General features: G+C 58.8%; 1 protein-coding gene and 1 long non-coding RNA gene across 2 annotated transcripts in view; one reads left to right on the top strand and one right to left on the bottom strand.

Annotated features, from left to right (window-relative positions):
• The window catches only part of VAPB (VAMP associated protein B and C), a 47,296-nt gene extending 28,636 nt beyond the window's left edge, over window positions 1–18,660 (top strand). The window contains exons 3-6 of the mRNA XM_070051394.1: window positions 10,628–10,731; window positions 14,626–14,706; window positions 15,863–16,042; window positions 18,410–18,660. Coding sequence (XP_069907495.1) covers window positions 10,628–10,731; window positions 14,626–14,706; window positions 15,863–16,042; window positions 18,410–18,568 — 524 coding nt within the window. The 3' untranslated portion in view covers window positions 18,569–18,660. The remainder of the gene's footprint in view (window positions 1–10,627; window positions 10,732–14,625; window positions 14,707–15,862; window positions 16,043–18,409) is intronic.
• LOC138844182 (uncharacterized) lies at window positions 18,511–20,526 on the bottom strand. Its single transcript, XR_011379725.1, has 2 exons — window positions 18,952–20,526; window positions 18,511–18,915 (listed from the first exon to the last, which is right to left on the bottom strand). It is a non-coding gene; the product is annotated as an uncharacterized lncRNA (long non-coding RNA).
• Window positions 20,527–24,328: the final 3,802 nt, after the last annotated feature.

The raw sequence follows: 24,328 nt of genomic DNA, 5'->3' as shown, positions 1-24,328 counted from the left end.
AAGGACCTGAACAGTAACTGTGGAGCCTTCCCGTAGCTGAGAGGAGGCGCTTTTGTTTTTATTGTATTTAGCTCAGTGCCTGAGGGGAAGCTGCCTGTGGCCAGGGGTCCTCGCATCCCTAGGATGGGGCGGCCTTGGGACAGAAGGCACTGTCCTATCCACAGGTCCTCTTAAATGCAGCTGTGCAGCGATGTCGTGCTGAGTCTGTGGAGTGCCCAGAGTGCTTAGGGAGAGGGACTGTCCCCAGCTTCCTTTCTCCCCAGCTGCGTGCAAGGCTGCTGTGCGCAGAGGCCGCCGGCTCCGGCCAGTCTGCCGAAGTTCGCAGGTTCTCATTCTCTCACCTGGGAGGGGGGCGGGTGGCTGTTTGCTCAGAGAGCACAGGTGTGAGTAGGGTGCCTTGTTCTAGTTTGCGGACGAGCTGGTTTCTGGAGAAGACGGATTGTATAGTATTTGAATTGCCTTCTAGAACTAAATTAATTCCATAACTTTCCTAATTTTGAGAGGAATGTCATGCTTTTTCTTCTATGATATGTCTTTATTTTATCGTGAAAAACTACTAGTAAATTTTGAAGCTCTCTGTAAAAAGGTGGCCGTCAGATAAAACACGGCAGGCTGCGCCCTGCCTACCCTCCGCGTCACAGCGTGCCCGGGAGGATGGGACTCGTGCGTCTCTTCCATTTCCCAAACCCTGGGATGTGCTGGCTGCCAGAGAAGGTTCCAGATCATTCTCTTACAGAGAGGCCAGGACAGGGAGGGAGCGGGGCGGGGGAGAGGATGAGGGTGCTGATGGCGTGCGTCTGCTTCGAGGGCAGGCACAGGGATGTGGGTGGGGACAGGGAGAGCGACGACCCTGGAGCGAGGCCCCGTGAGCGCCTCTCAGCTTGCAGGTTCACCCGACATCGAGGGGCCGCCGTCCGCCTCAGGACGCAGGCTGTGACCGGCACTGCTCTTTTCTTCAGAGCCTGGGTTTCCGAGAAGCTTGCAAGGGCAGGCACAGCCTGCGTGCGCTGCGTCAGGACGTGGTGGTGGTGGGGAAGGGACTTTCCCAGGAAGGGCTGCAGGATCCGGGATCTGAGGTCCCGGTGTGTGCCCGTGGGCCGGCAGCAGCTGTGGCTTTAATAGCCCCGGGGCCTCGGCGTTGGCCCTTGCTCCTGTGATGGACCGTCTACCTGGGATGGTTTTGAATTATTCAGATCTGGACCTCAGCAAAATAGGCACACTGAACTGGAGATTGGAGGAGAGGAGATTGGATTTTTCCTCCTGAGATTTCAGATGCGAGGAAGATAGAACTTCGAATTAATGAATTGTTTGTGGCAGTGGGGGTCTCCCTGTTTGTCCTAGCTTTGCAAAATTAAATCTATTTTTCGAACTGTATGGAGGGGATATTTTGAAGGCAGATAATTTCTGACAGTGTCTTTGTGGTGAGCCATTAGTGGTTGTGAAATTTTTTTTAATACTGAGTTTAATAATGAGGGGGTTTTCCATTAATATGCCAAACCACGTTTGCCAGCCGATACGGCAGGTGAAGTGGTAAAGTTATGGGCCCATCAAAAATACTTACGCTTCCTGTAGCACAATATTAAGTTTAATATTTTTATAACCTTCACTGAATTCTAATTTCACTAAAGTAGCAAGCATGCTTCCATTTGCGGTTCAGTTATGCACATTGGTTGCCCGTGTACCAAGCAGAGTAGAAATGCAAACATCGGGGGTGGGCTGGGACGAGTCCTTCAGGATACCAGTATTCAGGTGCAGGTACCTTTACCAAGTGAACCCTGGGAGCTGAAGACGGATTAGACACACACTCACAGTTTTCCTGGTGTCTGAATCTGCTTTTACTTAGAGCTCACAGAGTCAGGAGCTGTGTGCACCCTCACAGAGCCCTCGTCGGCACTGTTTTCAGTCCCACTTGGAGCACGAAGTTCTTCCAGCGGAGTCCCAAGGACGGGGGGGCGTGTCAGCAACTCTTCCGATGGAACGGCGGCCAGCCGCTGTAGCTGGGCAGTGCTGGCGTTGGTGAGGAGGCGGCCAGCCGCTGTAGCTGGGCAGTGCTGGCGTTGGTGAGGAGGCGGCCAGTCGCTGTAGCTGGGCAGTGCTGGCGTTGGTGAGGAGGCGGCCAGTCGCTGTAGCTGGGCAGTGCTGGCGTTGGTGAGGAGGCGGCCAGCCGCTGTAGCTGGGCAGTGCTGGCGTTGGTGAGGAGGCGGCCAGCCGCTGTAGCTGGGCAGTGCTGGCGTTGGTGAGGAGGCGGCCAGCCGCTGGAACTGGGCAGTGCTGGCGTTGGTGAGGAGGCGGCCAGCCGCTGTAACTGGGCAGTGCTGGCGTTGGTGAGGAGGCGGCCAGTCGCTGTAGCTGGGCAGTGCTGGCGTTGGTGAGGAGGCGGCCAGTCGCTGTAGCTGGGCAGTGCTGGCGTTGGTGAGGAGGCGGCCAGCCGCTGTAGCTGGGCAGTGCTGGCGTTGGTGAGGAGGCGGCCAGCCGCTGTAGCTGGGCAGCGCTGGCGTTGGTGAGGAGGCGGCCAGCCGCTGTAGCTGGGCAGTGCTGGCGTTGGTGAGGAGGCGGCCAGTCGCTGTAGCTGGGCAGTGCTGGCGTTGGTGAGGAGGCGGCCAGCCGCTGTAGCTGGGCAGTGCTGGCGTTGGTGAGGAGGCGGCCAGCCGCTGGAACTGGGCAGTGCTGGCGTTGGTGAGGAGGCGGCCAGTCGCTGTAACTGGGCAGCGCTGCCGTTGGTGAGGAGGCTTTCCAGACACTGCTGCCTCAGGTTGATGGGACTGTCTGGTGGCCCTGGGCCAGCCAGCTTTGGGCAGCAGCTCTGGGGCGGGTAGGACCAGGGTGTAACTGCACAGCACCCACAGCTGGAGAGGCCGGGCATTTGTCCATCAAGTGCTGACTGAGCGCGCCCGGGGAGTCTGGGCACTCCGTGGTCTCCGTGGTCTCCGTGAGCGTTTGCTGTGGAAGTCCCTGACAGGCAGAGCTGCCTCGTGGCTGGTTTCCACAAACCAGGTTACTACTCAGAAAGGAGCAACTCACATTCATACGTAAAAGACAAAGAGATTCTGGTTAAAAAGAAAATTACTAACAAAATTTCAACTTAATTGTCTTTCGAAAAAGTTTTTTAAAAGTTTATGTTCATTTTATTTGAAAGGCGGAGTTAGAGACAGGTGGAGAGAGATCTTCTTTCCATTGTTTTAGTCCGCAAATGCCCACAACAGCCAGGGCTGGGCCACAAACTCCATCCGGGCCTCCCCCGTGGGTGGCAGGGACTAAGTGCCTGAGCTGCCACCTGCTGTCTCCCAGGGTGTACATGAGCAGGAAGCTGGAATTGGGAGCAGGGCCGGGACTTGAACCCGGTACCGATACGGAACGCGGCAGCCCAAGCAGCAATGAGTGAGCTGCTGCACCAGACACCCAACCCTGACGATGTTTTTTCAAGTTTACAATGATATTTGGGTTTCAAAGAAGAATTGACTGTGACACAGTTTATTTATTCTTTACATTTTCAAATAGCAAGAAGACTTTTTTTTTTTAAATTTTATATTTGAGAGGCAAAGTTACAGACAGGGAGAGAGAAAGGTTTTCCGTCCGCTGATTTACTGCCCAAACGATCCAAAGCCAGGAGCCAGGTTCTCCCACATGGGTGCAGGGGCCCAAGGACTTGGACCATCTTCTACTGCTTTCCCAGGCCACAGCAGAGAGCTGGATCAGAAGTGGAGCAGCCAGGACTCCAACCCGTGCCCACGTGAGATGCCAGCACTGCAGGCGGAGGCTTAGCCCACTACGCCCCAGCCCCAGCCCCAGCACGGAGACTTCTTGAGTACATTTAGTGCATCCTACTTAGCTGAAAGGAACTCCAGCTCTGTGACAGAGAAGTGCAGAGCAAGCAAAGCAACGCACAGCGATGTTCTTGTCACTCGTGGCACACTCGGACACTCGAGGGCACCTCAGCCTCGTGCTGGAAACGCACGGCCCATCACAGGGGCACAGCGGACGCGCAGGCAGGCGTGTGCAGAGAGCAGTGGCGGGAGCGCGCGGGCATGTCAGAGAGGCACGGTGTGTAGGCCCCCGCGAGCGGCTGCGGCAGGCGTTCTGCCTGCAGCTCAGGAGTGATCGGAGAAAGGCGTGTGGCGTTCCGCCTCTGTGTCTAGTAGGAGTTGGGACAGTGTGTTGGGTTTTTGAACAAGATTGCTTAAAAAAGTATTCAGAAAATGGGCGCGTGCACGTGCTGGCTGCCCGATGCCCGTGTGTTGCGCCGCCCGCCCTTGGAGGGGACGCAGCCGTCGGGCAGCTCGCCTGCCTGTCCAGCAGGAGCGGGCTGTCTGCCGCAGAATGCACGGAGACAGCTGGGGTGTGTAGATACGTGGGGCTGATGTCTGCTGGCTGGCTTCATCACGGGCCCCTGAGAAGGTAGCTGTGGTCTGCACAGAACGTGTTCACACATGGACCAAGGCAGCAGCTTCTAGCTTCAGGCTGGAGCTCTCTCACCTCCTGGTGGCACCGCTGGCTCTCTGTGGACCCCGAGTTCTGGTTGCTGGCTGGGTGCATCTGTAATCAGGTTCCAGCAAGCTGAGACCCTAGTGCACAGCGTGGTGGGGAACCTCTTGATAGGCAGGCTGTGTGAGGAGCGGGTGGCCGCGGCTGTCCTCCGTGCGGGCTGCCCTGGGAGACCTGCAGAGGCGGTGTGATTCAGGGTGCTCTGAGAGCTGGTGGAAGGTGAGCGAGCGCCCGAAACGCCCCATCCTGCTCTCAGTGCACTGGAAGCGAGAGGCAGGCCCGCCGGGAGCGGCTTCCTTCCACCCCCACCCCGGCCCTGCCAGCTCAGGAATGCTGCGGGTGGTCCTGGTGGCCTGGGCTCAGCAGGCCCCCAGGCGGCCACACGGGAGCTGCAGGACACCTCCAGCCCTGCAGGGTGTGGCACAGGCTGGAGCAGGGTGAGGGAGAACTGAAAGGAATGTTCCAGGTGGGGCTGACGGTGGTGAGCGGAGCCTTTGGTAATCGCCAGAGAACGTCGCTGGGTCCAGAGATAAAGGGACTTGGTGTGCGGACTCTCGGTCCAGGAGAGAGGCCTGGTGTTGGGAAATAGGCAGTAATCTGTCAGCACCGGCTCATGAAGCGCTGAACTGACGGCCTCTTACTTGGAAATAGTTTCTTTATAGATAGAGGAGAGTGACAGAGAAAGGGGCAGAGATACAGAGAGATCTCTCTTCATTAATTGACCCCCATTTGGCTGGAGAGGTTGGACCAGGCCGAAGCCAGGGGCCCTGAGCTCCCTGCATGTCTCCCACATGCGTGACGGGGGCCCAAGTACTTGCGCCATCATTTGCTGCTTTCCCAGGCTCATTAGCAGGAAGCTGGATCAGAAGCACAGTAGCTGGGACTTGAACTGGCACTCTGACACAGGATGCCAGTGTCGCAAGCTGTAGCTTCATCTGCTGGGCCATGACATCAGCGCCCAGGAAATAGCTTTTTTGTTGTTGTTTTTCCCTTTTCTAGGCGGTTTTGGTCAGAGGAGTTCGTGTGTAAATAGGTGCCGGGGGAGGTGAACTTTCTGGGGCCTGTGGGGTGCACATGCAGGGTCGCTGCGGTGGAGAAGTGGGAGAACGTTGGGAGGCATCTAGCAGTGAGTTGGTGGAGGCTGTGAGACATTCTGAAGACGGGGCCCCGAGGCCGAGAGAGCAGGGCAGCTGCCGTGTGCCGTCCCCGTGGTGCCGGGCCGTGCGCTCTGCCTGCGGCGGCTTCGGGAAGCGGCAGTGACTCGAGTGTGTGTCGTGAGCGGCACGTGTTGGTTCCTGCTCTCCTGAAGCGAGTCCCGTCTGGCAGTGTGCACGGCCGTAAGCACCTGTGCCCCTCCATGTCCCAGGAGCACATGTGGTAAGGCTCCACGCAGCTCCGGACTGTTAATTGGTTAAGTTGGCAGTAGTGAATCAGTTACCTGTTAGAGTAGTATTTTTAATACAAAAATAACTTCAAAAATAGTAGTGAGAAGACTGGCATTTTTTTTATACTTGTGTGCATTTTTCTTTAACATTCGTTTTTACAGAAGATGGCTTGGCGTCTCGTCTGCTTTGGCATCCCATGGTGCTATGTTGCTTTGGTGAAGGTATGTGAAGTGGTTTAATCACAGCCAGTAGCTGTAGAGGGGAGACGTTCCCTGTGGTAGCGCACCAGCGCCTCACAGGTGGTTCTGCGAGGTTCTGGTGCAGTGTGGAGTCTCCTCTACAGCACATCTGTCTCCTGTGTTTGGGATGCTTTTTGTGAACCAGGTGTGGGTCCTTTGGAAAACACTCCCTGAGCTGCACGGATCTCCCACGTGTTGACATACTTCGTCATGCAGCTTCAGATACTTGTCATTTACTGCCGTCCCCACTGATGTCCGCAGGGAAGTCTTAAGTTTTTGGAAAACGCACAGCTTTTGGGGGCAGATGCAGGTTTTCCATGTTTATTAGTTTTGCTGAAGAGTGTGAATTTGTCATTGGCAACAGCTGCTGTAAGTTGTTTTCTTCATCTTTGAGAACACCCATGCCGTGTCCCCAGGTCCTAACAACCAGGCTTTGTCAGTCGGTGGTTCTTTGAAGCGGAAAAGGTGTACCTTGGGGAGAGCACCTGGCTCAGCTCACAGCCCCCTCAGGTGCTTTCCCAGAGACGGGAGGGGGCCTGCTCACCTGAGGGCGTTAAGAGCACGTGTGGTCAGGGTAGAACTGTAGTCAGATTACAGCTTTATTGCTTCATCAGGAATTTTTTTTAAGATTTATTTTTCTTTGGAAGTTGAAGATAAGGAGAGGGTGCACGGAGGGGAGGGAGAGAGTGAGAGAGAAAGGGAAAGAAAGAGAGAGAGATCTTCCATCCATCCACTGGTTTGTCCTCCCAATTAGCTGCAACAGCCAGGACTGGGCCAGGCCAAAGCTAGAAGCCACGTGCTGCGTCCCATGTGGGAGGCAGGAGCCTGGGTACTGGAGCCATCGCCTGCCACCATCCAGGTACATTAGCAGAAAAGCTGGACTGGAGCAGCAGGCAGACTTGCACGACACGTCAGTGTGGGGTGCCAGCAGGCAGTGGCTTGCCGTGCCGCCCCGCCGGCCCCAGGGATAGGCTGCTGCTTTTCCTGAAGATGTACTTACTGATTTGACGGAGCTGCAGAGGGAGAGGGAGAGGCAGAGGGGGAGAGACCCGTATGCGGGTTCACGCTCCAGGTGGCTGCAATGGCTAGAGCTGGGCCAGGCTGAAACCAAACGCTTCCTTGGGGTCTCCCAGGTGGGTGCGGGGGCTCAAGCACTGGGCCATCTGCTGCTGCTGTCTCATGTGCATTAGCAGGGAGCTGGATCAGACGTAAAGCGGCCGGACTCAAACTGGTGCCCATATGGGATGCCAGCGTCACAGGCAACCGTTTACCCACTGTGCTGCAGCACAGGCCCCGAAGAGGTTCTCAAGTGAAACTGACATTTTAAAAGTTGGAGTGTGGAACAGTGCAGATTCGTTCAGTTCCACAGCCTTGATCCGTGTTGCTTGGCACCACTGGTTCACTGTCCACACCCAGGAAGGCCTGCAGTCCTGTGATCTGTGACTGCCATCACAGTCATGGGGTCCACCTGTGGGCATCTGCAGACCTCACTTTGAGAACCAGAGACGTGGCCATGTGATCTGGAGTCAGGGACTGGTGGAGGTTCTGGCTTCATTGTCAGATGCCAGCATGCCACCCAAGGAGGCCACTTGGCTTTCTGAGTGCTCACATTCGTCTAGGAGAAGGGACGTGGACAGCTCTGATGCATTGCCGCGAGGATGAGTGGGGGGACTGGAGAGGAATGGGCCTTCCGTGCTCCCTGGGCTGTGAATGGTACCAGGAGAGGGAGGTTCCCTCTCTACCCCGGAGGCAGCGTCCAGGTGTTGGCGATGGGGAGGTGGGCGTGGTGGGGGCTGAGGAGGAAGGGCCGGTGTGCGAGCGCTGGGCAGAGTGCCCAGCTGCTCTGCCGCAGGCGGGGGCAGGAGTGGGCAGGCGGGGGGCAGGAGTGGGCAGGCGTCCTGGAGTGGTTTGTTGGCTGCCGCCTGTTGTGTGGCCGTCAGTTCTTCGTGTTCCGCCTTCTTGCAGCACAAGCCGTGTCCGCCTGAGGCTGCTCTCACCACCACACCTGCGCCCTGATCACGTCCTGGGGCTGTGGTCCAGTCGTGGTCCTTTTCTTTCTCAGACTGAGACTGGGATTCAGCCGAGCAAGACCTGAAATGTTCAAAGCTAAGTTCAGTCTGACTTAAACATGAATGTGAGCAGTGAAGGCTGTCCTGACTCCAAAAAAGAGTTCACAGTCCCACCCTGGAAGGAGCACAGCACACGGGAAGACACGGGCACCACACACGGGGAGACACAGGCACCGCACACGGGAGACATGGGCATGGCACACGGGAGACATGGGCACGGCACACGGGAGACACGGGCATGGCACATGGGAGACATGGGCACGGCACACAGGAGACACGGGCACGGCACACGGGAGACACAGACACGGCGCACGGGAGACACGGACACGGCGCACGGGAGACACGGACACGGCACACGGGAGACACAGACACAGCGCACGGGAGACACGGGCATGGCACACGGGAGACATGGGCTCCTTGGTGTTTCTTCCTCCTTGCAGTCCTGGGGTCGGAGAAGACACGCTGTGCCCTCCACACATGCCCGTGGTGTTGACTGCAGTCTGGCCATTTGTCCTTCAGGTTAGATGTCAAGCCCAGGGATGTGACGGCCCATCCACAGGAGAGCGCTTGTCAGCCCAGTGGTGTCCGAGGAGGCCAGCACTGTGGTTACACTGCCACCTGCGGTGCCTGCATCCCGTGTGAGTGTCCGTTTGGGTCCTGGCTGTTCTGCTTCTGGGCCAGCTCCCTGCAGATGAGCCTGGGAAAGCAGAGGAATATGGCCCATGTACCTGGCCCCCTGCACCCGTGATACACCAGGCTGGAGTTCTAAGCTCCTGGCTTCAGTCTGGGCCAGCCTATCTGAGGACTAAGTGGTTGCAAGATCTCTGTCTTGTTCTGTGTTTCTATCTCTGTCTTTGTCTTTCTCTTTCTCTAGTAAAAAGTTTTTAAAAAGAAAGCCACTAGTGAGGGCCGGATTGTCCAGAGTGCACCACGCCTTTGTGCCTGCAGGCATAGGATTCCGAGAAGAGTGGCCCTTGTTCCTAAGTGGCTTTCCTTCTCTCTGCCGATGGTTACACTGTTTGGATTTTGAGGTTCAGACCAAATGTCCTTATTGTAGTTACCCTTGGCTAGACGCTGCGTTGTGTGTGTGCAAGGTTTGCTCTTCAGTGTGCATTGAATTCTGTCCTGTAGCTCAGAGCACTCTGCTGAGTGTTGTGGGCGGCCGGTGCTCTCGGTCTGATGTGTGGGGAGCTCATAACGCACCTTCTTTGTCCTGCATCTCCCGAGTCGGGGGAGGGAAGCTGGCGTTTTCTATTCCCCATCAGTGCAGATCCCGGAGTCCCTGTCGTGGGCGTGTCCAGTGGGGTGCAGGGGCCGCCGGGAGTCAGAGGTCTCGGCTGCTTCCCCTGTGGGGCCTCCGGTTTCCCCGGCGTGGACCAGCCGTGGACCAGGGCTGAAGACAGTGCCCTTCCCTGGCCGCCCGGGACCTTGAGTGCTGGCCTTGGGCAGTGTCGAGATGAGCTTCAGAGGACACTGAGGAGCACGGGACGGGGAGCACTGCCGGCGGGAGGGACCGAGGACGAGGACGAGGAGGTCCTTCAGGGCGCCTGCCGGGAGCAAGGGCTCGCCTGGCAGGCCGCTGGGGCCTGGCTTTGCCCTCTCCCCAGTGTGACCTCAGGCATAGCGGGTCACTTCTCTGGGCTTCAGAAAGTGGGCATCAGAGTCACACGGCCTCCTGATCCGAAGCCCGGAGCCCCGTTCTGGCAACACCACATGGAGGTGCCAGGTCCCTGCCGGCTCCCGCCTGGAGGCAGGGCCCCAGGAGGCCTCTCCCGCAGGTGGAGCTGTGTTTCAGGGAACCTCACTAGATGAGGGCTTAGCCCAAGTCCTGCAGCAGACTAGATTTTAAAGCGGCCATCATTTCGTCAGCGGGGCAGGCCCTCGTCTACCCTGTGGGAGAGGCTGAGGGCAGCGGAGGCTGTGGCTGTTGCTGGTCCACAGACCCCTGGTGAGGGTGGGGGGTGTCCTCCGGGTGCCTGCGAGGAGCAGGGGCCGTGAGCTGTGGGTTTTCCTGTGCTCTCTGCATATCCTCCTGCTCTGGTGGCAGCTTTGTGTTTCAAGCTTTACCTTGATGAACTAGGAGGAAATGGGGTGGAGAGAAGCTGAAACAGTTCCTTCCATGTTCCGGATTGTTCTGTTGCTGTTCTGAAAGGTGCTTGGAACAGAAGCAGGCTTGTGGTTTCTGCCTCGCCCGCCTGCCCTCCGAGGCCTGCCGCCGGGTCGAGGGTAGGCTGGAGGATTGAGAGATGCACAGCTGGGAGCCGGAAGACCCAGCCCTGACCTTCTGCACCGGCTCGGGGAAGGTGCGGTCACCGGCTCCCTCAGCGCTGGCCCGAAGGCTCAGATCAGAGGACGCGGGCAACAGCTTCCCAGGCACAGGACAAGCACTAGCGTGACGAGTGGCGCGGATAACCCAGCTCTGACCCTCCTAATGAAATATTTTCTTTCTCAGTGATGTTACAGCCTTTCGATTATGACCCCAATGAGAAAAGTAAGCACAAGTTTATGGTTCAGTCTATGTTTGCTCCAACTGACACTTCTGATATGGAAGCAGTAGTAAGTACTGAATGCTTCTTACTTTTTTCAGTAATAATCGTAACAAGCCCAATTAGGCACAGAATGGCGGGTGCATGCGTGCCAAAGCGTGAAAGTTGTGTGCAGGGGAGCGGTCTTCTCAGGGGGGGTGTGCTTTGACTGCCTGTGATAACACTCTATTCTGTGTCCTGGAGCACTGTGTTTCTCTGGCTTGCAAACTCCGTGTGCTTCAGCAGTCGCTTGCCCTCACGGCTGTGTCTCGTGTGAGTGGGTGCTCCCCCTCTCCTCTCCTGCCCCAGGAGGGCTGCGAGGGCCCCCGTCTCCCCTGTCTCCCCTTGCCCTCATGGCTGTGTCTCGTGTGAGTGGGTGCTCCCCCCCCACCCCAGGAGGGCTGCGAGGGCCCCCGTCTCCCCTGTCTCCCCTTGCCCTCACGGCTGTGTCTTGTGTGAGTGGGTGCTCCCCCCCGCCCCAGGAGGGCTGTGAGGGCCCCCGTCTCCCCCGTCTCCCCCGTCTCCCCCGTCTCCCCCGTCTCCCCCGTCTCCCCCGTCTCCCCCCGTCTCCCCCGTCTCCCCCGTCTCCCCCGTCTCCCCCGTCTCCCCCGTCTCCCCCGTCTCCCCCGTCTCCCCCGTCTCCCCCGTCTCCCCCCGTCTCCCCCCGTCTCCCCCCGTCTCCCCCCGTCTCCCCCCGTCTCCCCCCGTCTCCCCCCGTCTCCCCCGTCTCCCCCGTCTCCCCCGTCTCCCGTCTCCCGTCTCCCCCGTCTCCCGTCTCCCCCGTCTCCCCCGTCTCCCCCGTCTCCCCCGTCTCCCCCTGTCTCCCCCTGTCTCCCCCTGTCTCCCCCCGTCTCCCCCGTCTCCCCCCGTCTCCCCCCGTCTCCCCCCGTCTCCCCCCGTCTCCCCCCGTCTCCCCCCGTCTCCCCCCGTCTCCCCCGTCTCCCCCGTCTCCCCCGTCTCCCCCGTCTCCCCCCGTCTCCCCCCGTCTCCCCCCGTCTCCCCCCGTCTCCCCCGTCTCCCCCGTCTCCCCCGTCTCCCCCGTCTCCCCCGTCTCCCCCGTCTCCCCCGTCTCCCCCGTCTCCCCCGTCTCCCCCCGTCTCCCCCGTCTCCCCCGTCTCCCCCTGTCTCCCCCTGTCTCCCCCTGTCTCCCCTGTCTCCCCCTGTCTCCCCCTGTCTCCCCCGTCTCCCCCTGTCCCCCGCTTGGTCCCAGTGCGCTGCTGCCTTGTTGTTCCTCCCTGCGTTCTTCATTTTCCCCCTTGCTTAAACACATGTTCAGCTGTGTGTATTTTTGGTAAAATTAAAATGACTTCATTTTTTACAAAATAAATAAGTGATGTTACATTTTTGATGTTTCTGGGAAAAGATTATAATGGAAATTCTCTCCGAAGTAAACTTCACACACAGAGCATCCTGGTGTTCTGAGCATGGATCGCAGGCCATAGACAAGACGTGCAGTGCCCAGCGCCCCACGGCCTGGCAGGAGGGCAGCTCTGGGCTTCCTCTCGCCGAGTGTCACCCAGAGGCTCCTTTGTGGAGCCGTCTCCTGCCCGGGGTTGCCGCACAGTGTTTCCCCTTGCACTTGGAGCATGACTGACATCTCCGTTGATGGTTAACTTTTGGAGAGAGAATGAAGGCAGAGCCGGTACTTTTGAGTTTGAGAGAGATCTGGGGTAACAGGCCGTCCACTGTCCGTAGAAGATTATTGGGCATTCGCCAGCTCCTCTGTTTCCTGGACTGTGTTCTCTGCCTCAGCCAGCATGTGGTCGAGGAGGTTGGGGGCACACAGAAGACAGCGTCCGCGGGCACCGGCGCCTGGCGTGGCCGCGCGGCCCTCTCGCTGCTGACGCCGAGTCCTGCCTTCTGCTAGCGCTGTGGCCTTGAGCAGCTTTCATAACTTCTGTGGTGTTGGTTTCCCGGTGAAATGAGGCTAAAAATACAGCCCGCGCGGCGAGGATTAAGTGTGCCGGGTGCTTGTTCTGTCTGAGTGCTGCATGTATGTGGACGGTCACTCCACAGGCTCTGTGACTTTTATGAGTCCAAAAGAAATTTTAGACAAAATGTACTGCAGGAAATTTTGGAAATACACAAATGAACACAAACTGAAAGTGATTTGTGATTCCTTCACACTGGGTCAGAGCAAGCACTGCCTTGTGCTTTTCCTTATTTTTAAATGTTTTTATTTTGATGCACAGAAAGGTGAAAACACAGTGCACTGACCACTCCTTACAGCCGCTGCCTCGACTGACCCTTTGTTAGTATCCTGCCACCTTTGCTTCCTCTCTGTCATAGGCTTTCTTTTCTTTTTAGAAAAGATTGATTATTTGAGAGGCAGAGTGACAGGGACATACACACACGCGTGCACACGCACACACACGTGTGTGCACAGACATCTTCCTTCCCCCAGTTCCCTGTCCAAATGCCCACGACAGCCAAGGCTGGGCCAGGCTGGAGCCAGGAGCCTGGGCCTCTGTCCTGGCTCCCACAAGGAGGGGCCCAGGCACTTGGGCTGCCACTCGCTGCCTTCCCAGGAGCATTCGCAGGGAGCTGGGTCAGCAGGAGAGAAGCTAGAACGCCACCACCATTCTGAGTGGGACGTGGGCGTCCTGAGTGGCCTGCCCCTCTGCGCCTGAAGTTTCTGTCCTGTCGAGCCACTTGGGTGTAGAATGCAGACATCAGGACGCCACCCCTCCGTGCGGCCGTGCAAGAGCAGCTAGCTGCTTCCGTGGCCCAGCGGGGCTGTCCTCGCTGCGAGGAGGCGCCTCACTGAGCGTGATTACCTGGTAAACGGGGCCACAGTCAGCAGCATCGAGTTACGGCCAGAAACGGCCCTGGGCCCTTTCGGTTCCAGTGGAGGACCCCAGCCCACTTTGTTTCCCCTGCTCTCAGGCCGTCGGCATGCGGCCGCGTGGCTCGTCAGACGCCCGTGTCCCCGTGTCCCGTGCTCCTCCGCGACGTCCTCGTGACCAGTCGAGGCTGCATTGTTCTGGGCAGGAGTATCTGTGGGTGGTGGCACGTGGCCCTCACCCGAGGAGGCGTGTCGTGGCACTGGTGCTCCCTGCCGCGGTGCCTCTGGCACTGCCAGCCCCTGGTGTCAGTATTTGCCCCCGTGACTAATTGGTGATCCGTGATCCTCTGAGTCATCAGACACAGACCATGCGGCTGGCCAGCAGTCTGTCACCGGTGAGTCAGCGTCCGGCAGTGACCCCACGTGTGCTTAGGGTGCACACGCACTGTGCTGCGCGGTTTCTCCGCGCAGTGTTCCGGGACGCCCCCTGGAAGCTAGGGCTCTCCGGTGTCGGTGCCGTCGCCTGCCTGGCAGCCCTGCGGCATCACATTGGCAGCCGGTTCCCTGGTCGTGGTTCTCGGCACTGGTGTTGCCTGGGTGCCTCCTGGTGGTTGGGGGTGGGCGTGAGGGTCTGTCTCCTCTCTGTGTCATGGCCTTGCAGTTGTGCTGGCCTGTAACTCAGAACAGCGGTAAGCTGGGGCGTGACCCCCCCTCAGGCTGGTGGGAGTGGCGGGGGCCCTGCCGAAGCCGCTCCCCGACGTCTGTGCCAGCTGTCCCTGAAGGGCGTCCCCCGTGAGGAGACACTCACGTGCCCTGGTCGCCTGGACCCTGTGCTGGAGATCGGCCAGGGCTTAGCGGGCGGCAGTGTCCTGCAGCTGTGCCCCGAAGACCAGCCCGGGCTGCGCGGGCTGCAGTCAGGGGCGAGGCCTCGGGGGTGGAGTCCGTGTGCGGGGAAGCTGGCGCGTCTCATCTTCTCATCCTGTCGTGTTAAAAATGCTGAAGTGTCAGCAGACTCAGTTCTGTATTTGATACCATCAGGGCTGTCTCATTCAGTGTTTTTCTGAAATTGTCAGTTAGAGGAAGAAATTATTCTTCCAGCAGCTTTATAATGTCCTGATTATGAAATTTAAATTGTTTTAGTGGAAGGAGGCAAAACCGGAGGACCTTATGGATTCAAAACTTAGATGTGTGTTTGAATTGCCGGCAGACAATGATAAACCAGTAAGTATACCGATAGTTAATGGAAATTGAATGTTGCAAGCTGATGCTTATTTGCATACCATCTCCTGCAAAACCTCGATTTAAGTTGGCAAATTGTTTTCTTCCTCTAATGTATGAAGAAGAAAAAAATAAGCTGAGGTCAACAAACAAGTGGGCCTTTCGGAGAGCGGCCCCCGGCCGCGTGAAAGGGCAGCTGGTGGAGACAGTTTTCCCCTCGGGACTGCAGCCTGTTGGCTGGCTGCGGCAATGTCATAAATCCCTGAGTGCCCGTGTGGCTTGGCAGAGTTAGAGGTGGCGGTAAAACCGCAGACGAGACCCAGCCACGGGCCGCTTTCCCCGTTACCGTGGTCCTTGGCGGATGCTGTGCAGTGCCCAGGACCCCTGCCCAGTGCCGCCTCTCCAGCCCCTCGGCCCCGCTTGCCCTTTTCAGCCCCATCTGCTTCCACGTTAGGGTTCCTGGCCTCTCGCCGGTGACCGTGGGGATGCTGCACTTCCGGGCCGGGCTGGGGTGCCGTCCTGAGCGCTGAGGGATGTTCAGCAGCCTCCCTGGCCTCCACTCATTAAAGCCCGGCAGTGCCCGGCAGTGCCCGGCAGTGCCCCGTCGTGACAGCCAGGAGTGTCTCCAGACGTGCCCCAGGACGGTGATTTGCCCCTGGACCCGCAGAGCACTCGCGCGTGCCCCCACTCCAGCCCTGTCCTCGGTGAGCTCAGGAGGGGCCACAGCCCTTCCCAGCAGGGCGTTGCTGGGGCTCAGCCTCTGCAGATGCCAGCCTTGTTCCACCCTCTCCCTGGGCTCCACCCCTGCCCGCTGGGCCTGGGGGTGTGCAGCTCCTGTGGCTCAGGCTTCGGAGCTTGCACAGTCACCCTGTGCTAATTTTTGCACGACAGGATTTGATGGTGCAAAATCCACAGCCCTTCTCTCTCTCTTTGCGGTATTGGTCTCAGCCAAACTCCATGGTGTGTCCTTGTCCATGATTGCTAGGGCCCTGTTGCTTTCGACTGTGAAGTTACTAGACACAGTGATCCGTTTTAGAACCAAGCGTGACAGTTCACGGTGTGGATGAAACGCTGCTGCGGGTGGTGTTTCCTGAGAAGTGTAAAAACGTCCTCTATTACCTGGTTGGTGACACATGGGCTTTTGTTTATTTCTGAACAGCATGATGTAGAAATGAATAAAATCATATCCTCCGCTGCTGCGTCAAAGACAGAGACGCCAGCAGCGTCTAAATCCCTGACCTCTTCTGTGGACGACGCCGAGGTGAAGAAGGTTATGGAGGAGTGTAAGAGGCTGCGAGGCGAAGTCCAGAGGCTGCAGGAGGAGAACAGGCAGTTCAAGGTACCGCTTCCCCCGACGGTCTGCGAGGGGAGGGCACAGGGCCTGGCTGCCAGATGAGGCTCCCTGGTTTTGCCTTTTGTCCATTTTAACTCGGGGGGCGGGGGGCAGGTTTCCTGGCTTCCTCAGGATCTCAGAAGGATCTGGAACTCCCCCTCGCGTGAAGAACCACTGTCCCCTCAGCAGAAGGTTCTCGACTGTTTAAAAGCTGCTTTAGGAAAAACTGAAAGTAAAATTGGAGGCTAAAAGTAAGACGCCATTGGTCATTTCGAATGCTTCCCGGGCCCCGCTGCCCCTCAGTCGCTGGGGTGGAGACCACTCTGACTGTCCTCTGCTGCTTTCCAAGCTGAAGACGGCGAGGGGAGCGAGCTGCAGGCTGCTGGCTCATTCCCCGCGTGCCCGAGACAGCTGGGGCAGAGCTGGGAGCTGGAACTCAACCCAGGTCTCCCACGGGCATGGCAGGAACTCCAGTCACCTGGGCCAGCACCTGCTGCCTCCCAGGGAGCTGGAACTGGGGATTGAACCCAGGTACTCTGGTGTGGGCTGTGTCTTACCTGGTGCACGGCTGCGGGGCCAACTCCCGCACCTGTGGTCCATTTTAACACAGACGTGGTCCTGACTCGGAGACCAGCAGTGTGAGCAGCAGCGGTCCCTCAGACTGGTGGCGCCGGGTGTTCTCACCGTTTGCAGGAGGTGGGGCTGTGGAGGGAGGGCCCCGACTCCAGCTCGTGGCCGTGGCGCCGGCCGGTTGTGTTGTGGCACGGAGGCCTGTGGTGCCAGTGACCTCGGCCTGTGCCCGGCACAGCGTCTGTCAGGCTTCCATTTGAAATGCTTCAAACGCCCCTCCAGCTACAGAGGTCTGCGTGTGCTCCCCACACGGTACTGGAGAGAATATCCCGAACACCTGACGGTGGGTGCTTTGGCTCCACTTCTTAGGCCTGCCCGTGCTCTTGTCTTGACCGTGCCACGCGAGCATGGGACAGGTTTCAGTCTTAGCTGCCGTGGCGCCAGGCGCACAGGAAAGACGCACTCCAGTTGGTCGTTCCGACAGCGGGGCAGGCGGAGGGAAGCGGCTCCGTCTCAGTGCCTCTTCGCAGCTTCTCTCTGCGAGGAGTAGGTTAGGGAGCCGGCACTTGGCTTCTTGGCTGAATAGCTGAGCTAGGCCTGAAGCTTCTCCCTAAGTACGTCTCCCTCCAGAAACGGTTCTGCATGCCTGCAAGTGAGGGACAGCAAGTGCTGTCACTGAACTGAGATGGGCCGTGCCCCGTGAGCAGGTGTCTAAGATATCATCAGAACAGTCTTGCCGTTGGAAGATTCTTTGTCTTGCCAGACCCTGATTCTTTTGCGCTGGCTCCTTGGGTGTGGCCAACATGTCCCTGAGTCTCTGCTGTGAGCAGGCCCTGCCCTTGAGCTCTGTGGATGGAGTAGCAAGGAGACACTGAGACAGACAGCGGCCTGTCCGGGTGCGAGACGGTCCACAGGCAGAGCAGCGAGTTGCAGGGAAAGTCAGCGTTGTGGGCTCCTCTGCCCGTGGCCTCTGCACCTGCGAGGCGCGTGGGTTGAAGGAGAGGGGAAGGGGGCTGTGGGGTGCAGATGGGGTGGTGACAGGAGATGGGCAGGATGGAAGGCCCGGCCGCAGGCCCCGCGTGCCCTGCTGTCTTGGGCCCAGAGGTGAGGGAGGAGCAGAGGTTCCGCCCCGACGCAGCCTGGTCGTTGGGGGGGGAGAGGGGGTCACGCATCTTTGTATTTGTGAGAAAGAATGTTGCTTTTGTTCATGAGAAGTCCGAGCCTTACATGGAAAGTGCTGGACGTCCAGTCACGGCTGAATACTGCAAGCGCGCTGTGTTCTGGTGGGCCGGCTCCTCCCGGAGCGTCTCAGGGCTCCCAGGTCCCCGCTTCCTTGTTCCTGGTGCTCCTCTGTTTCAGGAATCGATGACCAGGGTAGCCTGTTCTCAGCGTGGAGGACAGAGGAATCAGCGCTGGGCTAGGGGAGAGGAGGAGTTGGGAGACGTGGACAGGGTACACATGGCCCCGCTGGCCCGAGACCTCCCTGTAAACCACGGGGAGCCAGGGAGCGCCCCGTGAGGGCAGGGGGCTGGCATCAGGCATAGAGAGCCAGGGAGCGCCCCGTGAGGGCAGGGGGCTGACATCAGGCATAGAGAGCCAGGGAGCGCCCCGTGAGGGCAGGGGGCTGGCATCACAGGACAGATGAGGGAAGAGGGCCCTTCCTGGGGGTGAGATCCGGGAGACCGCACGCACTGGCTGACCGCCCTTCCCGGGCCCTGTCTGTCTGTCTGGCTGACCGCCCTTCCCGGGCCCTGTCTGTCTGTCTGACTGACCGCCCTTCCCGGGCCCTGTCTGTCTCTGCAGGAAGAAGACGGGCTTCGCCTGAGGAAGACGGCACAGAGCAACAGCCCCATCGCGGCCCTGGCCGCCGCCGGGAAGGACGAGGGTCTGAGTGCCCGGCTGCTGGCCCTGGTGGTCCTGTTCTTCATCGTGGGGGTGATCGTAGGGAAGATCGCCTTGTAGAGGCAGCACGCGGAGGGTGGGTCTACCACGCCATGGGATTTGAATCGATCATAACCTTGTGTAAAAAGAAATTAACCTACGATGACATCTCACAGGTCTTGCCTTTAAATTACCCCTACCCCCCACGTACACACACGCCCAAGTACACACACAAATATAACATACTCTAGCAATCCTTAGAAGGGAGCACTGCGTCGTCAGTGGTCGGGGGATGAGTGGTCTGCATTGACGAGGGAGCTGTGAGGGCTGCCGCAGTGGTGAGGTTTCAGCGCGCTGGGCCTCGGGCGGTGCTGCGAGGCGGGTGCCCCTCCCTGCCCGGGTGCCCCTCCCTGCCCGGGTGCCCCTGCCTGCCCGGGTGCCCCTCCCTGCCCGGGTGCCCCTGCCTACCCGGGGTGCCCCTCCCTGCCTGGGGTGCCCCTCCCTGCCCGGGGTGCCCCTCCCTGCCCGCCGGTGCCGAGGCGGGGTGCCCCTCCCTGCCTGGCGTGCTCCTCCCTCCCCGGGGTGCCGAGGTGGGGTGCCCCTCCCTGCCCGGGGTGCCCCTGCCTGCCCTGGGTGCCCCTCCCTGCCTTGGGTGCCGGCGCTGTGGCAGCAGCCCCTGTGCCTGGGAGCCCCCGCTGCCCACTCCCTCCCTCGGATGCTCTTCCGCGTCCTCAGTCTGTTCCCTGGGACTGGTGGAAAGAGGCGGGCGCCCGGACAGCAGCGTCTCAACCCGGAGGCCCATGCTGGCTGAACCAGCACTCAAACAAGTCAACGCTTCGTTCTCTTAAAGGGACCACGCTGAATTACTGTTGGTTCATGTAGTGAAATCGAACTGTTGTTCAGAGATGTTTAATGCATATTTAACTTATTTAATGTATTTCATCTCATGTTTTCTTTTTGTCACGAGAGTGCAGTTAATGCCGTGGCCTGGAAATCATCCGTGCTCCCCCAGGCCCAGGCGCAAAGCTGGCATGGCCTCTGCAGGGCTGTGGCTCCGTCTCCGGAGGCTCCCGCGCGTGGGACTCCTGGGCAGCAGCTGCAGGAGGAGTTTCCGCGTCACAGAGGGGCCTCTTCTGAGGAGTGACGGCTCCGGGCGCCCGTTTCAGCGGAGGCGAGCGGCCAGTGTGCCAGGCAGGGGCTCCCGTCCACGCGGCCGGCAGGGGCCTGAGGCCGCAGCCGCGCTGAGTCACGGCCGGGAGTTTAAGGAGGGAGGAGCGGCAGGCGGGGTGGGGAAGGGCGGGAGGGAAGCTCTCGGCTGATGGGTCTGGCAGGTGGGAGCCTGGTTGGGAGGGCTCCACGGTGAACTCACGACGCCGTGGAAGACCAGTCCAGTTCTGTTCAGCTCTGTAGCAACTTAAAAAGAAAAAAAATAAAGCCCCAAATGAAGAGTCCTTTGTCATCTTGTCACGTTGCTCTGTGGGCAGAGTCGCTATCTTCTCGTCACCCTTATTTTGGCATTGGAAGGTTGATTTAAAAATGAGCCCTGTCGCGCCGGGTTCTAGTCCCAGCTGCCCCTCTTCCAGTCCAGCTCTGCTGTGGCCAGGGAGTGCAGTGGAGGATGGCCCAAGTGCTTGGGCCCTGCACCCCACGGGAGACCAGGAGAAGCACCTGGCTCCTGGCTTCGGATCAGCGCAGCGCCGGCCGTAGCAGCCATTTGGGGGGTGAACCAACGTAGGGAAGACCTTTCTCTCTGTCTCTCTCTCACTGTCTATAACTCTACCTGTCAAAAAAAAAAAAAAAAAAAAAGCTCTGTCAGTGGGAAACGTGCTGCTCAGTGGTCTCCCTGCACGTGCACGGGGATTCCGGAATTTCACGGAAAATGCAGTCCAAGGACAAGTTTATTCTGGCACAGTTTTCACATCTGTGCACATGGGGGGTTCCTCAGAGAGTTCCTGAAAAATTCTAATTAGGAAAAGCTCTGGATTTCCAACATTTTTTGCACCAAAATAAAGTTCTCTCTTGAGTCCATTTCTCCACAAGTGAAATGCTGTCTGTGTGTGTGTGTGTGTGCGCGCATGCGTGTGTGTGTGGTTGGCTTCGACGGACGCCATGGAAATGCCTGGCTGTGGCCCCAGGCAGGTGTGGGTCATCCACAGCAACACAGCAGCGGGAAGCCACACGCCTGTGTCTGGCGAGCTGGGTCAGGAGCCCGTGGCCTGGCGAGTGGCGGGTCTGTGGTCGGTCTGTGTACTGAGAGCTGCAGGCACTGGCGGAAGTGGCAGGCAGGCCTCTTCCCCAGCGTGCAGACGGGGAGGCTGCCCTGTCCTGCTGTGGGTCGGCCTCTGGCCCCGGGCACCTAGGAAAGCAAGCTGTGAGTCGTGTGCCTTGTGCCTCCGATTTTCTGCAAGTAGCCCCTGCAGCAGGTTGGCCTCTGGCCTCGAAAGGAGTGGTTGGCTGGGCCCGACAGGAAGCGTGGCGCGGCCCCCCGGTGCCAGGGCTCGGCCGCGGGCTTGTCCGTAGAGCCTGGGGCAGTGGGTGCCATGCATCCTGCTCTACGAAGCCAGCTGCTGTGCGTGGGCCTGTGGGAAAGTCCTCTGCTGGACGTCTTTGAAGGTGATGCAGTGTTTGGTGTACACTGAGGAAGGTGCTCGGTTTCCCAGACTGCAGACGTTTTGACTGGCTCAGCCGGCAGCTGGTAAAATCCACGGCTGGCTGCTCCCTCGTGCTCTGACGTCCCGTGAGCACGTGCTTGCTCGTGGGCCTGTTTTTCTTTTATTTTTTTAAGATTTTATTTGAAAAAGCATCCAAGGGAAAGGGGAGGACAGAGAGCGAGTGAGAGCGAGCGAGCGCGCTATCTTCTGTCTGCTGGTTTACCCTTCAGGTGCCGTGAGAGCCGGGACTGGGCCAGGGTGAAGCCGGGAGCCAGGAACTCCATCCGGCTCTGAATGAGTGACGGGCCCATCTCACACGGGACGCTGCGTCACAGGCAGCAGCCTGGCTCACTGCGGCACAATACTGGCCCCGTGTGGGGCTTTGTGACTGGAGGAAGGAAGCTCCCGAGGGGGAGACGCGCAGCGGCCGCCAAGTAGAGGGTGTGCCAGGAGAGGGGCGTGTGGGCGTGCCCTGCCCGCGTTCGTGGCCAGTCCTGAGCCTGTAAGGGACTTGCGCTGGTATCTGGGCTGCTGTTTGTGGGCTGGCAGAAGACAGCAGTGCGGGTGAGGCAAGGGGAGATGAAGGTGGCGTCGGCAGGGTGAGAGGCAGGCAGTCGGCCACGCCGGCCAGGTGCTGGCTGCTGTCCCCACTGCGCTGCGGCCCCCCCGCGAGGGCTGCCCAGCGTCCAAGCCCCAGGCGTGGTGCTGCTCGTGCGGGAGGGGGCCGAAGCAGTCCTGTACGTTTTTATTGATTGAGTTCTGTAGATTGATCATTTCAGCTCCCTTGGCACAATACAAAACACCCGCTAAAGACAGCAGGCTGTGTTATTTGTAGTGTGAGGATCCAGCCATATTTTTTCCCCTCCCTAGTTTGCATGTTTTCCCTCGTCTTTAAACTGCTGACACCAGCAGTAATAAATACTGATAAGATCAAAATTGATTTCTACCAGTGGACAGTTTATGCCTAGAGAAACAACTTAGACCTGTGTAACACAGCAGGGGTGGAATGAGGAGCCCGCCGTGACCCGCGGAAGCCGAAACGCGCTCCGACAAATCCCGGGAACGGAGTCTCTAGTGAGACATGAGTGGTCGGCTGGGATGCAGGAGAGCTTGGAGCTAAACAGCCTTGCGCAGTACTTTGGAGACGAGCTCTGTGTGTGCCCACGTGTGTGTGTAGCATGTGTGCCGTATGTGAGCGGCCGCACGGTGTCCAGTGGTGCCCATAGCTTTGGCACACACAGATCTTAGCAGACTCGGAACCCACGTCCCAGTACAGTGCCGCCTACCCCCCTCAGCTCCTCCAAAATTCCGACCCAGGTGCAACTTTGTGGTTATGGTCGGTGAAATCCTTGGTGCAGAGAAAGAACTGTTGAGAGCTGGGGTCTTGGGCCTCCCTGCACCCTTGGGCAATGTTTCCCTTGCAGAGCTTCGGGCGCTGTGCTGGAGGGGTCTGCTCCCCGCCTCCCTGCTGACCTGCTGGTGTTCGTGGGAGGCCTCTGCCCTGGGGACAGCTGCCCTCAGCTAAGCTCGGGGCCGAGGGTGGTGTTGCTGGGAACGAATGCTTCCAGAGGTGAGCGGCAGTGGAACTGTTTCCAGAGTCCCCGCAAGAGGGGAGGTGGCCGGCGGCAGGTGCCAGCACACGGGTCCGGCGAAGCCCACAATTACTCTCCGATAACAGGGCAGCTCGGAGCGCACACAGGTGCCCACGGCGAGGGTGCCTCCCTCCCTCGGGGTCTCCCTGGCCTGTTGGCGGTTGGGGGGCTTTTTATTTGCTGGTTTTGCCCTTGCTCACAGAACTGCCGTGGGAGGAACAGAGCAGCGACTCTTAGCGCCGCCCCACGCCTGCCTGTGCCACCCGGGTCCCAGTGCCAGCCGTCTGGGCTCAGTCCCCGGGGAGAGGAAATGAAGGCTCCAGGTGAGGCATTTGGCACTGTCCAGGAAGCTCAGCTTCAGCTGGATCCGTCTAGGGAAGATGGGCACTGCCATCTCGCTCCTTCCTGGAAGTGCCTGGGGACTGAGCAGGTGAGCCCTGTGTGTCCCCATGCCTGCCCGGTAGTCCGGGACGCTGGTGCACACTGAACGCACTCCAGACAATGAGGAGGTGCCCAATTCCTTCCCTTACTGCTCCTGGGGCGCACACGTCGGGGCTCTGGGCACGGGGCTGCTGGCGAAACTCGGGTGGCCTTGCATAGCTTGTCAATTAAAATGAACGTGAGCTTTCATTAAAACTGGCATCGCCAAAGTGGCCTGCTGAGGTTTGGAAGTCAGCAGTGCGGCCGGGGTCTCGGACCTCTCCTAGACGCAGCACCGGGTCGCTCTGGGAAGTGGGTCACGCGGCTTCGGGGCTTCCGCTGCGAGGGGAGCTCAGCCCCCGAGAGTGCACGAGGCCAGCGCCTGCGCCGAGGCCCTTGGCCAGCTGCTGCAATGGGGTCCACAGCACTCAGCCACAGAGGTCTCCTTTTAATTTATTTTCATTTCAGAGGTATTTTGAAAAATTTGAAAGACATGCACACACATAAACAGGGATAATAGTGGAGGTGGATGAGTGATTGGATGAATTTAATTACTTCAGGTTTTTCTCCTTAATGGAATTAATTCATTAGAAAATGTCTACATCAAATCTGCAGGAAAAGGAAGGAAAAGCTAGCAACAAAAATATAGCTGTTCTCTAACTTGCCATAAATATTTGCAATTGTGATGCCTTGGAGTGTTGCCACGATGTGGATTGCTGTGATTAAAAGACGTCGGTGCTGTGGGAGAGTCGTTTCTGCTGCTAGATAAATGCTGATGCTTATTTTTAAACCAGGAGACATCGATCCTGTGACAGTGCCTTATTCCGACGGCTTTATTATGCCACGGGGCCGATGTCGGTGCGGTCATCTGGCTAATGGACGTGGGTGCGGGTCAGATGCTCGTGCCCCCTCCCCCCGCCCGCCCGCCAGCGCTCTGATGAGGCCCCGCAGCCTGCTGGGGGCTGTGCGGTGGGGCTGCCGCCTCGAGTCTCCTTGCACAGCTGTGCCGGGATTGGGGGGCGTATAAGCCAGGTTACCTGGTCACCTGCTAAAAGACACGGAACACACAGCGTGATGAAGGCCTGGTGCTGAGAGAGGCGGAGCCTTTGTGACTTAGGAGATGAATGACGTGCTTGTGTCGCACGTGAGCTCCCTGGTTTTCCGTGTCACACAGGCAG

Source organism: Oryctolagus cuniculus, chromosome 11 (genome assembly GCF_964237555.1).
Source record: "Oryctolagus cuniculus chromosome 11, mOryCun1.1, whole genome shotgun sequence".
Lineage (NCBI taxonomy): Eukaryota > Metazoa > Chordata > Mammalia > Lagomorpha > Leporidae > Oryctolagus > Oryctolagus cuniculus.
The sequence above is the reverse complement of the archived record's forward strand: the minus strand, read 5'-3'. Positions and strand labels throughout refer to the sequence as shown.